Source organism: Cervus elaphus, chromosome 1, assembly GCF_910594005.1.
Source record: "Cervus elaphus chromosome 1, mCerEla1.1, whole genome shotgun sequence".
Lineage (NCBI taxonomy): Eukaryota > Metazoa > Chordata > Mammalia > Artiodactyla > Cervidae > Cervus > Cervus elaphus.
The window spans coordinates 38,656,660-38,672,061 of record NC_057815.1 but is presented as its reverse complement, the minus strand read 5'-3'; the positions used below and the strand labels follow the sequence as shown (position 1 = coordinate 38,672,061).

Genomic DNA, 15,402 nt, shown 5'->3' with positions numbered 1-15,402 from the left:
CAGCAGGACCACCTGCCCTGTCCCCCCCAACACCCTCTGCCCCAGTTACTCTCCACAGCATCTCCCTGTTTATTTCCTTCTCGGGGCTTCTCACACCGCTGTTTTGGCCCACTCTTCTTGCCTGCCTCCCTGGTTGCTCAGAGGGTAAAGCGTCTGCCCGCAATGCGGGCGACCCGGTTCGATCCCTGGGATGGGAAGCTCCGCTGGAGAAGGAAATGGCAACCCACTCCAGTATTCTTGCCTGGAGGAGCCCGGTAGGCTACAGTCCACGGGGTGGCAAAGAGTCGAACACAACTGAGAGACTTCACTTTCACTCCCCCACCCCCCTCTGCAAGGAGATTGAGGGCAGGGCCTTGTTGGACTCAATCACTGCATCCCTAGATACAGAGCAGGCCCAGCAGGGAGCAGCCACGCAGCCACGCAGCATGCATTTCCTGATCAAGGTTCCCCCAAGATGCCTGATGTCCGCCCACAGTTCCCATCAGGGACGAGCTGCCTCCTCCTCCTGAAATGCGTTCAACACCCCAGCCCACTGCCCCTTCCACTTCACTGTCTGCCTGGCAACCTGGTACTTATGGTTAGTCCAAGGCTCAGTTTAAACATTGCCTCTTTGGGACAAACATATGGACCCCAAGGGGGAAGGTGGGGAGGGTAGGATGAATTGGGAAACTGGGATTGACGTATATGCACTATTGATACTATATGTAAAATAGATAATTAATGACAACCTACTGTGTAGCTCGGGCAACCCGACTCAGTGCTCTGTGGTGACCTAAATGGGAAGGAAATCCAAAAAATTGGGGCTATATGTATACATATGGGCTTCCCTGAGAGCTCAGCTGGTAAAGAATCTGCCTGCAATGCAGGAGACCCTGGTTCAATTCCTGGGTTGGGAAGATCCCCCGGAGAAGGGAAAGACTACCCACTCCAGAATTCTGGCCTGGAGAATCCCTTGGACTGTATAGTCCATGTGGTTGCAAAGAGTCGGATACGACTGACAGACTTCCTCTTTCATGTTCATTTCCTGGGCTTCCCAGGTGGCGCTAGTGGTAAAGAACTCACTTGTCAATGCAGGAGATGTAAGAACTGCCAGTTCGATCCCTGGGTCGGAAAGATCCCGTGGAAGAGAAAATAGCGACCTACTCCAATATTTTCGCCTGGAGAATCCCACAGACAGAGAAGCCTGGCAGGCTACAGCCTATAGGGTTGCAAAGAGTCGGACACATCTGAAGCAACTTAGCATGCACGCGTGTATACATGTAGCTGACTCACTTTGCCATGCAGCAGAAACTAACACAACATTGTAAAGCAACTATACTCCAATACATTTTTTAAAATATTTATGTATTTATTTGGCTGTGTTGGGTCTAAGTTGCAGCATGTGGGATCTAGTTCCCTGACCAGGGATCGAGCCTGAGCCTCCTGAATTGGGAGCACAGAGTCTTCGTCACTGGACGACCATAAAAATAGTTTTTAAAAATAAACATTACCTCTTCGTGATGCTTCCCTGGTCTCCCCTAAACTGGGCATTTCCTTCTCTGTGCCTTCACCTCCTGTAATGGGGTCATAACTGTCTGTGAAGCCCCACAAGGGCAAGAATTGTATCAAATTTGTTTTTACATTCTCAGTGCCTGGCAGATGGCAGATGCTAAATAAATATTTATTGGTGAACTCTGATTACCCCTGGAGAGACTCACAGAGCCCAAGGCCCGGAACTGCCCTCCTGGCTTTGCCTCCCTCTGCTCTCCACTAGAGAGCCCATCCTGTAGGCAGCACAAACATCACATCATTCACCCAGCATCTTCCCAAGGCCAGGTTTTGTAACAGGATTGTTTCCTCCAGGGGAAATGCCTTTCCAACATCATGCTCCTTTATAATGCATCTTGTCTGCACTTCATCCTGAAACCTTCCTTGGTTCCAAAGCAGGAACTAATCCTTCCTTCATCTCTGCTTCTCATCACTGTTCCTCTTCCCAGTTAATGCTGCCTTATCCTAGGGCCCTGTGTCAGCTCAATGGGTGCTTAACAGAAGTGTGAAGCCTGTTGTCTCAGCGAATTGTAAACCCTCCCCTGTCACTAGTCATGTCTCACACACATTAAGTAAAAAGCGTTAGTCACTCAGTCATGTTTTACTCTTAGCCATCCCATGGACTGTAGCCCACCTGATTCCTCCGTCCATGGAATTCTCCATGCAAGAATTCAGGAGTGGGATGCCATTCCCTTCTTCAGGGGATCTTCCTGACCCAGGGATGGAACCAGGTCTCCTGTTTTGTAGACAGATTCTTGACCATATGAGCCACCAGGGAAGTCATGAAGCCACTCAAATGCCCACTCACAGGCAGCCCATGAAGCTACATAGTAACCTGATGGTCGTGTCAAGAAGCCAGCAGTCCTGATGTGACAGCTCATGTTAACTGACACCAGGGCCCCAGAAGAATGTTGCCCAGGTACATGTCCACACTTCCTACAGGGAGGCAGAGACTGGGCACCTCAGTCCCGCCGAGAACACCCATCCCAGACACTTGCCCCGTATGCACACCCACCTGCTCTTCGCCTGATGCTTTCCCAGCCCAGCTCAGCTTTCAGGCCGCACACTCCAGTGGATACTTGGAGCTCACCCTGCATGGGGTGTTAGCACTCAGCCTCTGGGTCCATCGACTTGCCGGCAAGTCCTGGGAGCTAGTCTTGACTAGCCTCTGGGAGTCAACCTCACTGACCACTCTTGTGGTGGTTCCATGGATAGATGTGGCCCATCTCGACTGCCATGATCGGCACACAAACACATACATGCACACACACACACACACACGTGTGCACATGCCCACATACACAAAAAATATACCCCAGATACACACACATGGGGTAGAACGTAATCAAGGGCTTCGATGGTGCAACCATGCTTAGTGCGAGGACCAGCCCCAGGCAAAGGTTCTGACACTTTACACGGTGTCCAGCTGGACGCAGGCACTCAACAAATATTTGTTGAATGACTAAATTGCTAGCTTGCGCACCTCCAATGCCACCCATCGTCACTGATTTGACACTCCTTCCCCCACTCTGAGCACTGGCCTGTTCTACCATACCACGTGTATTAGCAGTCCCTCAAGGGACAGAGCCCCATCTTGGGACCCAAGTGTCTTCAATTTTTCTTTTTTTAATTAATTAATTTGGCTGCCCGAGGTCTTAGTTGCAGGATGTGGGATCTTAAATCTTCATTGCAACATGCAGGATCTTCAGGTGGGGCATGTGGGATCTTGTTCCCTAACCAGGGATTGAACCCGGACCCTCTGCTTTGGGAGTGCAGAGTCTTAGCCACTGGACCACCAAGGAAGTCCCTGTCTTCAGTTTTTCTTGAAGTTCACCCAGCACAGTATGTTGTCTCTCCTCTGGGTCTCAGTACCTGTACCAGAAGTCCCTGGCCTTCACCCTGACTCCTTCACTTGGCTTACTCTTGGTCACCTTTTCACCGATCTGCTCCCTACTTCCCTCAAAAAGTCTTTCCCATGTGTCCCATCCCTGCCCCAGATGGGGTTAGGTGGGATTCACTGGACAGCGAAGGAAAACAACTTCTCTAGCTCTCTTTAGAACTCCTTATGCCATCTTATCACATCTTGTGACAAGGTCTCTACAAGGTCAGCCAAGCTTGAAAAACACACAAGCTTGCTCACATAGTTATTTACCAAAAGTATTCACGTTATACCTTTCGCGTGTCACAGAATCTCTGGGGAGAGGTGTGATGCTTTCCATTTCAGAGATGGGGAAACTGAGGTTCTGAGATATTAGGTGCCCACCTAAAGTCACAGGAGCAAGTGAATCAGAGAGCCAAGGATCAAAATCCATGTGTGTGCTTTCCATTTCAAGGGGCAGGGCTGCAGGATTAGCAGGCATGGGGACGGAGGTGGAGAGTGAGCTCAGAAGGTGTGCAGTCCGAATTGCTTAAAATCAGAGAGCAGGAAGGGACCGTCCCACTTCATTCCACGCAACCCCGCAACCCTGAAGGAGCCCTCAGAAGGAAGGAAACACAGCTTTATTTCTCTGGTCCAGTTCTTTTTCCCAGCCCAGGGCCATTAGTGGAATACATTATAAACCTCTCTGGGAGAAGCATCCCGATTGACCTGGGGATCATTTGCCAGCAAGTGTTAGAAGTGAAGCTGGCGAAATGAAGAGGAAGGAGATGGCAGAGGGATGGCCCCAAGCCCGCCCCCCGCCCCCGCTCCTCTAGTCCCCTCTCTGAGCCACCAGGAAGAACAGCCCTGTGTAGTCACTGCGGTTATCCAAGTGGGTCTCAGCGGCCCGAGCAACCTTCTCCAGCTTCTTGATGATGAAGCCGGCCTCCTGCAGGGCCTCCCGCAGGAATTTCTCGTTCAGGGGCAGAGCCGGGAACCTCTTATCCCCCACCATGAAGAAGGTGGTCTCGAGGCTCCCGCTCAGCACCAGATGGCCCCCGGGCCGGAGCAGGGTCCTGAGGTGGCGCAGGGCATCCCGTCAGGCCTGCGGGGTGGGGCAGGCAGACTCGAGACACAGGGAGGAGATGAGGCCGTCGGCGGGCGGCAGGACCGCGGGCTCCAGGGGCCTCTCTTTCAGGACGTCACACTTGAGTACCCGTGTGATGGCTCTCCTTACGCGCTCCTCCTTCTCGGCCCACTTGTCTCTGGACGGGAGGGAAGAGAGAGGCCGGCTGGGTCATGCTCATCACGTGGACCACTCCCGCCACTCCCGGCCATTCTCTGCCTGGTGGCCGGGCTCCCAGAGCAGCAGGCTGCCAGTTCTACAGATGAGAAAACGGAGTCCCGTAGAGAGACCGGCTGGGGACAAAGCGAAGCCCAGCGCCCGCCCACCCTGGGGTCACGGGTCAGGGGCCCCCTTCCGGCCCTGCGCCCCTGGCGGTTAGCGCGTTCTCTCTCTGCTAGCCCGTATCTCACATGACCCGGCAAGTGCCCCCAGAAACAGAATGTCTGCCTGGAATCAGCGGAGCAAAACTACAGTGTGAGCTTGGGGGACATTGTGGGGGGCCCCTGGCCACTCCATTCAACCTCCTCGAGTCACACATCCCCTTCTTACCTATACCTGTTCTCAGGATGTGGGCCACATGCATTCTGCAGTATCAGTAAGTACTACCACTTAAAGGCCTACTCTTTCTAGCTCTCTATTTTTTAAAAAACATAGTCTTAACATATACACTCTACTGTACATAAAATAGGTAAACAACAAAGACCTACTTAGAGCACAGGGAACTATACTCAATATATTTTAATAGCCTAAATAACCCGTAATAGAAAAGAATCTGAAAAAGAATATACATATATCTATGTATGTATGTACATATAAGTATATGTGTGTGGAATCATATTTTTTTCAGTCACTAAGTCGTGTCTGACTCTTTGTGACCTCATGAACTGCTGCACGCCAGGCCTCCCTGTCCTTCACTATCTCCCGGAGTTTGCTCAAACTCATGTCTGTTGAGTTGGTGATGCCATCCAATCATCTTATCCTCTGTTGCCCCCTCTCCTTCTGCCTTCAATCTTTCCCAGCATCAGGGTCTTTTCCAATGAGTTGGCTCTTTGCATGGGGTGGCCAAAGTATTGGAGTTTTAGCTTCAGCATCAGTCCTTTGTTATATACTTGAAACTAACACAACACTGTACATTAACTATACCTCAATGTTTAAAAAGTAAAAAAGAAATCATAGTTTTAAGCCAAAGGAATAAGAAACTAATGTACAACTTCAACCATCTTAACTAGGGAGGGTGATATTTTCGGAGTGGAAGGACTATGGTGGACCTTCCTGGTAACTTGAAATTAAATGAAAATACACAAGGTAAGTAAATTCTGTTCCACTTGCCATGCAAGATTGTCTTAATTCTAACCCTTATCTTCTGGGATCCACAAAAAGATTCCACAAGTTTAGAGCTCCCTGGAGGTTGTAACTGGAACAAACCAGCCAATCAGAAAGCAGGCAGCCGAGAGGGTTCTCCTACTTGGGCTCAGACCTTGGCTTCCTTGTGGAGCTTGGTGATGTTTCTTCCTGGCTCCAGGTTTGTCTCTAGCTGGCTCTTCCTGTTCCCTCTTTTGGTCTTTATAGGATTCATATCTCACTCTTCCTCCTTTTTTCTTGGGGTTCCACTGACTTCCTTCCTGCTTAGTCTCCATCTGCCTTGCCATTTGTACACAAACTCCATGGGAAATTCTTGGTTAGGAGCTAAGTGAAGATAATGCAGATCTGACAACAAGCAACAACCCCCTTACCTGTTCCCCTCAAGCTCACACACGTATTTCACCACTGGAGACCAGTCAAACGCCCCTGGCATCTTCTTCAGCCACTTCTCCAGCTCCTGGAGGTTCTTGTCTGTGTAGTCAGTGGCGATGATCTCTTGGAAAGACTCACAGGCAGAGAGGAACTGGTAGATGGTGGGCCCAGAGCCAATGTCAATCAAGAGTTTTCCTTCCAGTCCACCTGTTTTAGAATAGGAATATTCTTTCTGAATCACTGGTACCTGGGTAGGGCTCCAAGGTCCACACTTCCCAAAAAGGTCCACTCCTCTTGCTCCATTGGGAGAGGCTACAGGGAGTTGACCATCTGGGCATGTAAACTCCAGGACTGGGAACTTTGCTGCGCTAAGAGCTCCAGCGCACTGAGAATGGAGAGTTTTTGCAGGAGGGGAGTGTTAGAAGCAAGGGAGCTTGTTTGAGGGTAGGGTGTTAAAGAACCAGCTTTGACATTTCACCTACCAGTTTACCACTGTACAGTGTCCAGGACGTCCCTGGTGGTCCAGTAGTTAAGAATCTATCTGCCAATGCAGGGGATACAGTTTGATCCCTGGTCCCAGAAGATTTCACATATTATGGGCCAGCTAAGCCCGCTAGCCGCAACTATCGAGCCTCTGTGCCCTAGAGCCTGTGCTCCACAACAAGAGAGGTCCACACACAACAATTAGAGTACCCCTGCTCTCCGCAACTAAGACGGCTGAAGTTGTACATTAGCTTCTTATTCTGCTTAAAACTATGATTTCTTTTTTACTTTTTTAAAAATTGAGGTATAGTTAATTTACAATGTTGTGTTAGTTTCAAGTGTATAACAAAGGACTGATGCTGAAGCTGAAACTCCAATGTGGGATGCCACATTCATTCCACATATGGTAACAAAATAAATAAATTAACGAAATATTTAAAAAGTGTCCAAAGGAGAAATCTGATTCAATTTTGGAGTATACTGGTTTCCCTGTTCCAAGAGTTTTTTGTTGGTATGCCCTATGGCCCCACTGAGACCATCCATAACATTCCAAAGATCAATCAGCAAACATTTATTGAGTACCAACTGTATTCCCAGAAACTTGCTTGGCAGTCTGGGGACTAAAAGGAGAAAACAGGATCTGTGAAGACCCCTTGGCTTCCCCTTCCTGTTTTGTTTCTTTCCATCCACAAGAGACTGGTTGACATAAAATATCAGTAGTGTTTGGACTTTGGCAAGGGGCTACCAGGTGGCACTAGTGGTAAAAAAAAATCAAAAAACAAACCCACCTGCCAATACAGATAGATATAAGAGATGTGGATTTGATCCCTGGATCAGAAAAATGCCCTGGAGAAGGGCATGGCAACCCACTCCAGTATTCTTGCCTGGCGAATCCCATGGACAGAGGAGCCTGGTGGGCTACAGTCCATGGGGTCGCACAGAGTTGGACCTGACTGAGCAACTGAACATGCACACAAGGGGCTTCCAAGATAAACAACAAGGCCAAGAGGAGAGAAAATTAGCTGGTCCTGACTGACTGCTGAGATTAGCCAGCTAATCTGCTGCTACATTTGTTTATCTGTATGTTGTTGTATCTGTAGCGTACAGTAGCAAATAAATTGAAGTAGGCATCAAAGGCTTAAGAAAATTTGATGGCATAAAATTTTAATTGGAGAAATTCTGGCTACTGAGTTATGTTTCTTTTCATGTGAATGACGAAAAGATACCAGTATTTGATTTTAGTGGTCCAGCCAGCCTAGCACTACACTTCCCTGGGGCGGTGGTGAGGGGAGGCAGTGCAAATCTGAGAGCCAACCACCCAGAATGTTTGCATGGGCCACAGTGGTAATCAGGCAGAAGGGCAAAGCCCACCCCAAACGAGAAAAAGTTTCCCTACACTTTCAGATGCCCTTCAGGTTTCCCTTGCAAGGGATAGGGAGAAGACAGGCCTACTCAGGATCATCAAAGACCACAGCTCTCAGGCTTTATGGGAAGAGAAAATCTGACCTCAGAAACTTTGAGAGGATGCCATCGTGTACCATACCTCAAGTGTATCTAAACTCTTCCTAACTTCTTTGGTAGTCCAGTTGTTAAGAATGCACCTGCCAATGCAGGGGACACGGGTTCAATCTATGACCGGGGAAGATTCCACATGCTGTGGGGCATCTAAACTCTCGAGCTGCAACTGCTGAGCCCACGTGCCTAGACCCCATGCTCTGCAACAAGAGTAGCCACCGCAGTGAGAAGACTGTGCACCTCATTGAAGAGTAGCCCCAGCTCCTTGCAATTAGAGGGAGTCCACATGCCACAAGGAAGAACCAGTGCAGCCAAAAATAAATAATATATAAATAATTTTTTTTTAAAACTAACATCTTCCTGTAGGGCAGAGCCACACCCTCCGAAGATCCCAAGTTGCTATTAATGGTCTGGCCATCCTTTCCCACTCCCACTCGAAGACTGCCCTACAATGAAAGAAAACCAGCATCTGATTTAAAATTTGCATGACCACCCTTCCTCCCACAAACCTCCCCCAGGGCTGAGGAAGACCAGCACCTGGTTTAAAAGTGGCGTTGTAGTGTTTTAGCAGGAAATGGAGGACTTCATCACCAATGGGATCCTGGTTCATCCTGTAATAGTCCAGGTAGCATGTGGGCTCAAAATTCTCCTGGTAGACATCAGGCCCCTTGGGTTCCTGATGAGCCATGGAGAGCAGTGAGTTTTGTCCAGGAAGGAGCAGCAGGCAGTTTGATTCCCTGAGATTAGCTGAGCCCTTCTTCATGAGGCTCAGACTTTGTCCTCCCCACAGCCCTCAGAACAAACACTGGGATGAAGACCAGAGCAGCCAACAAAGGATGTTTACTGAACCTGCCTCCCTTTGGCCATTCACCTCTCCAGTTCCCTTCCCCAGCCCCCAGGCTTTTCAGTGGCTTTGGCTTGTTTGGAAGTATCAGTCTCTTTTGCTCCATTTATTGCATCCTCTTCCACAATGATTTTTCAAACTATTTTAAAAAGCACGCCTAATTTTTAAACGCAGTCTCCAGCGAAGCCCCAGTATAGATGAGTGATCCTAGGGTGAGATGTCTTTGCTTGGTCGCTCAGTCATGTCCAACTCTTTGTGATCCCATAGACTGTAGCCTGCCAGGCTGCTCTCTGTCCATGGGGATTCTCCAGGCAGGAATACTGGAGTGGGTTGCCATGACCTCCTCCAGGGGATCTTCCCAACGCAGGGATCGAACCCAGGTCTTACACTGCAGGCAAATTCTTCACCTTCTGAGCCACTAAGGAAGCCCTGGATGAGATGTCTTAGTTAGCTTTTAATTTTTAGTGTTTCCTGAACTGCACCCCCCCCCCACACACACACAGCACCCTGGTTTCTGTCCTAGACAATTGAATAAACATTGATAGTATTTAGTAAAACAGGGAAGACGAGAAGAAGAGTAGGTTTTAGTTGGGAAGTGAAGAGGGTAAGATGATGTGAGGAGATGGGTTTTATTTTGAGCATACTCAACTTGAAACTGAAAAATCTAATCTAACCTGGATAAAGTTCTAGAACTCACAGAGAGATCTCAGCAGGAGCTATAGATGTTGTGGGACAAGTGTACAAAATTGTTCTATGACTGAACTAAATTTCTCGAAACCCATCCAAATGGGTGGTAGACATTAAATCTCAATTATGTAGCCTTCCTTTACCAGGGGTGGGGGTGGGGAACATACTTGGTGCCAGGCATGGGAGCTGGCACTTTTTTTCGTCCATGCTGTTGGCATCAAATGAGATCTTGTTGCATAATCTGGTCCCAGCTCACTGATTAACAAGGGTTGCAACATCTTTTCCCAACCTCCATGCCTGTACATCTCTCTCTCTCTGCCCCGTTTCCATTGCCCACTCAGAAGCAAGGGAAATCACTCTTCTGCTCCTCAGGATGTTCTGCGCTGTGAAGCCATCACATCTGTGTGGGCTTAGTAGTTGGGGCGGACAGGCTTAATTACTCCAAGGCATGTAGCATCCTCCTGTGTCCCCTACATTGGCAGGCAGAGTCTTTACCACTGAACCACCAGGGAAGCCCCGGAAAATTTAGATCCTTCTGTGTGGTAGAGTCTCTTGTTTTCTGGTTTTATAATTGGTGGTATCTATATTATGGCGTTTTGAAAAGAGTATATTACTTTATATTATTTCTACTTTGGGGAAATTTTATAATTCTCTGGCGCAACCAAGCTCGTGTGCCATAGCTATTGAGCCCGCACACTCTAGGGCTGGGGGTGGGTCACAACTACTGAACCCCCCAGCTCCCTAGAGCCCATGGTCCACAATAAGAGAAGCCCATGCACTGCAACTAGAGAGTAGCCCCAGCTCGCCACCATTAGAGAAAAGCCCACACAGCAACAAAGATCCAGCACATCCAAAAACAAATAAATAAAATTATTAAAAAAATTTTTTTTAATTTTTTGATAAACACTTTTGGATCAATGAGAAAACCAAAACAAAAATTTTAAACTCTATAGGAAAAAAAAACTATTTAAGAAGGAATTCTGCACATAAGTATAAGACGCAGATAAAATGGGAAATTTCATGATCCTAAGTATTCATATTAATAAACAGAACAAATAATGAATGAAGCATTCAAATCAAGGAATGAAAAAAGATTAAACACATTTAAAGAAAGCAAAAGAGTGAAACTGATAAAAATAAAAGCTGACATTAATAAATGAATGAAGTTATACGTACAGCCACCAGATTGAACTGGGTGAAAGGAAGATGAGGAAATGTAGACAGAGGGTGTAAACAACACTTCCAAAGCTTGGCTGTGAAGGGGAAGAAAGATGTAGGGCAGCAGCTAAAAGTGGATAAGCCTTAGACAGGCAGAGAAACACTAAATATTTTGACAGTAGAGGAAAAGGCAAGAATGGGTGCCAATACAAGTCAGATTGATAGGAATGAGTAAGAGACTGAGTTCACGGCTGGAAATTGTGTTTTTCTTGAAAATAACAAGTACAGAGGTACAGATGTTTGAAATTGGAGGTGAAAATAAACAGAAAATGGAGGGCAAACACTAGGGACACATAGAATTATTAGGTATTTTCAAAGCCTTGGGTAACTGGATAATAGACTTCAGAAAAGTCTATTCTTCCCAGAAGTATGTCCCCCCACCCCCACCCCCCACAGCATTCTTACAAGTCTGGTTCCAGGAAAAGTGAAGATACTGGGCTGATGTAATGTTGGAATTTTCCTAAACAGGTGGAACAGAAGGCAAATGGATAAAAGGTAGAAGAAACAGCTATCTATTCACTTATTCAAAATAAGTGCACTCACTGAGCACCTATTATGTGAGGTAATAGGCTGATGTTTAAGGGCTGGCAGCTGAACTGCCTAGATTGAGAATCTAGCTCCACCAGTTATAAGACATACTCTTGGACAAGTTATTTAATCTTTTCTCTTTTTGCCCCTCTCTTTTTTTCAAATCTAGAACTCATGAGGACAGTAACTTACTCCCACAGAGTTGTTGAGAAGATTAAATGAATAGATTCAAAGAACTTAGAACAGAAATTTCACTTCTGGCCAGTAACAAATATTGGAGCTGCCTTTCACCATAAACAGCTACGAAACTAGGCAAAATGACACAACTGTTTTCAGGCATTGGACCACAGGCAGTGCACAACTGCAATTCCTCAGAGAAGGAAAACACATAAAGTGAGCCCAGCTCTCACGAGCTGTCTGCCTGGGGACAAATGTCCTGACTGCAGCACAAAGGAGTGGGAACCAGGAAGAGTCTAGGTGTCCTGCTGAGCTGAAGAAGCCAAGAGCAGAGTTTGGAGCTGCTGGAGCAAATGGAACTTGTGGGGCTAGGGGCCAGTGGGGAGGGAGTCACATAAAGGGGGCCCCCAAATTCTGTGTGGGCACATATGCATTTGCTGGGGCTGCCTTAACAAAGGACCACTAACTGGATGGCTTAAATAACAGAAATTCATCCTCTCATAATTCTGGAGGCTGGAAGCCTGAAATCAAGGTGTCATCAGGGTTGGTGGCTCCTGAGAGTTGTGAGGGAGAATCCCTCATGCCTCCCACTGGTCACTCTTTGACATCCATTGGCTTCAAGCTCTCTTCTTTGATCTCTTCCTTCATCCTTCATGTGGCTTTCTCACTGTGCATATGTCTCTCTCTCTCTGATATCCTTTTTGAAAACTATTTTATTGATTGACTGATTTTTGGCTGTGCTGGGTCTTCGTTGCTCTGCGGTGTTTTCTCTGGCTATGGTGAGGGGGGCTCCTCTCCAGCTGCGGTGCGCAGGCTTCTCACTGTGGTGCCTTCTCTTGTTGCGGAACACGGGCTCTAGAGCACGGACTCAACAGTTGGGGCACACAGGCTCCGTTGCTCGAAGGCATGTAGGATCTTCCCAGACCAGGGATCAAACCCATGTCCCCCACATTGACAAGTGGATTCTTTACCACTGCTCCAACAAGGAAGCCCCCAATATCCTTTTTCATAAGGGGCACTAGTTCTGTTGGATTAGGACCCACTCTGATGACCTCCTTTTAGATTAATTACCTTTATGAAGGGTGAAATGATTGGATAGCATCACCAAGTCAAAGGACATGAACTTGGGCGCACTCCAGGAGACAGTGAGGGACAGGGAGGCCTGGCAAGCTGCAGTCCATAGGGCTGGAAAGACATGACTTAGCAGCTGAAGAACAATAACCACCTCTAAGAAAACCTCATCTCCAAAACTTATTTGGAGATAAGTCACATTTTAAAGTATTAGGGGCTGGGGGCCCCTGGGGCCCCCAGGGCTGCCTTTGGTGCGGCCCCCTCAGATGTGGCGCTGCTGCCCCTGCACACAGTCACCGAATTCAGCCACTGGACGGAGGACCAGGCCAGGCTGGAGAAGCAGCTCCAGAAGCTCAAGGCCCAGAAAGGATCCGGTGAAGTCTCCCAGGGGGGCACATTAGAGCCACAGGGCCTGGAAGCTTCGTCCTGGGCCCAGATCCGCCAGAATCTACAGGAGTTCACCCGTGGCACCCAGAGCTGGAGCGGGAGCGGGCACAGCTGCTGGTCCGCGCCACGATGGCAGAGGAGCAGCTTTCTGAGCTACAGGAGTATGTGGACCAGCACCTGGGAAGGTACAGGCAGGAGATCCTGAGGCTGAGGAAGCTGGTGGGTACAGGGGATCCCTGGAAAGTGGGGGCCATACCTTCAGACAAGCCCCAGCACCCAAGGACCTGCAGCCACTAACTGGTCAACAGGCAAACCTGGAGCTGAACTCTTCATAGTCAGCCAGCATGGAGCTCTCCCCACAGCACCCCCTGGAAGATGACTTCACCCAGCCCTCCAGCCAACAAGAAGCAGGGTGGGGTCTTCCCTTGTGGTCCAGTGGCTAAGTCTCCACACTCTCAATGCAGGGCACCCTGGTTCAATGCCTGGTCAAGGAACTAGATCCCACATGCCACAATTAAGAGCTCTCAAAAGGTCCCACGTGCTGGAATTAAGACACGGCATAACCAAATAAATAAATATTTTTAAAAAAAAGAAAAAAAAATAAAGTATTAGGGGCTAAGACTTCAGTGTATCTTTTGCGGGGAACACAATTTCACCCATAGCAGGGGTTCCCTGTCAGTTTTGGTCAAGAACTGGGCTGCCCATGCACAGGCTGAGACGGTAACAACCTGGCTGCTATGGAGTTGAGAGCTGAATGAAAATACTAGAGGTCATGATGTAGGAGATAGATGGGCCCCTGGACCAGACAGCTGTTGTTTATCAAGTGGAGTAGAATTCAAGCTTTATTCTCACCCAGACACTCCAAGGACAAAGCTAGCCGCGAAAGCTGAGCTCTGCTAAAGCAAAGAGATAAGGTACCTTCTCCCGAGGTCAAGAAAGACTTTCCTGTCTACACATGAGTAGGAAGGCATCTTGGTGGTCAAAACAGGAGGGGCCCACCCCATAATAAGTGTGGCTATGCACTCACAGGCCTCTGTGGTGAGACCCACCTTAGAAAAAAGTTGCGCACCTATCTTGCGGAGTGTCCAAGGGGCAGTCAGATGTGAAGAAAGAAACAAGATAATTAACCAAAAGGAAGACCTGGAAAGACTGTCTTATGTAAGTGTAAATCACTTATATAAGAGATTTACATTACCTCTTTATTATACTCCTCATTAGAGAGGACACCCATACCCTTTCTCTCCGGATATGTATCTCTGCCTAGCTTCTGACTTACTATGCCTCTCCTCATTACAGAGGATGCCCATACCCTTTCTCTCTGGGTGTGTGTCTCTGCCCTGTTTCCAGCTTAACTAAACTGTCTTTCTGCATGCTCTCCCATACATTGTGCTGTGCCCTCTAATAATAAATTCTGTACCTGTTTTTACAGTTTTTGCCTCCTTGAAACATTCTTTCTTTCAAACAGGGATGAGAGACAGAGTCACTTTGCTTCTAGCCTCTAGCCCCTTATGGTCTAGTGGCTAGGATTCTTGGTTTTCATCCAGGCTACCCAGGTCCAGTTCCTGGGCAGGGAACTAAGATCTCTCTTCAGGACCACTCACTGCTCTCACTCAGATCAGTCACACAGTGCTGGGAGTCCATGTTCCAGCCAGAGTGGAGAGGTCTTCTTGTTACAGGATGTACTATCTCAGCATCCAGTTGAGACACCAGAAAGTTATGCTTTGCAAGAAGGATTATGCCCTGGAATAAAGACTACTTTAGATGCACCCTAACAAAGCCTAAAACCAAGCCTTGACAGGGTCAAGGAAAGCCTCTGATAAATTAGTTACCTGTCAAAACAAAACACAACACTCTTTAAAGGAGAACAACATAATCCAGGCTCCTTCTGATTGATTACCCACAAAATCTAGCCTACAATAAAAAATCACCAGATGGTGAATCACCAAAAAGCAAAAAAATGTTATCAATAAAAATCAACGCTATGGATGGAAACAGACTCTGAAATGGTCTAGCAATTGAAATTAGCAGACCAGGACATTTTAAAGCAGTTATAATTGTTAGGGAAATTAAAATGGAGGAAGTCTTGTTCAGGCTTCAGAAGCCTCTGATCTGCTTCTGATCTGCCTGGATACTGTTCAGATTCCTTGCCTGCCTGCAAGCACAGCAAGTCAGGCAGCACTTTAGACAAGACTGAAAGGAGTGTGTCTTGGAATTCTTGAGCCCCTGAGGGTCTGGCCAACCCCTGGG

At 47.8% G+C, this 15,402-nt stretch overlaps 1 protein-coding gene across 1 annotated transcript; it reads right to left on the bottom strand.

Moving 5' to 3' along the window:
- Positions 1–4,011: 4,011 nt before the first annotated feature.
- LOC122677549 (nicotinamide N-methyltransferase-like) lies at positions 4,012–9,059 on the bottom strand. The gene is made up of 3 exons (XM_043878037.1): positions 8,781–9,059; positions 6,245–6,452; positions 4,012–4,650 (listed from the first exon to the last, which is right to left on the bottom strand). Exons 1-3 carry the CDS (start codon positions 9,004–9,006, stop codon positions 4,485–4,487), a joined length of 600 nt encoding a protein of 199 aa, XP_043733972.1. The 5' UTR covers positions 9,007–9,059; the 3' UTR covers positions 4,012–4,484.
- Positions 9,060–15,402: the final 6,343 nt, after the last annotated feature.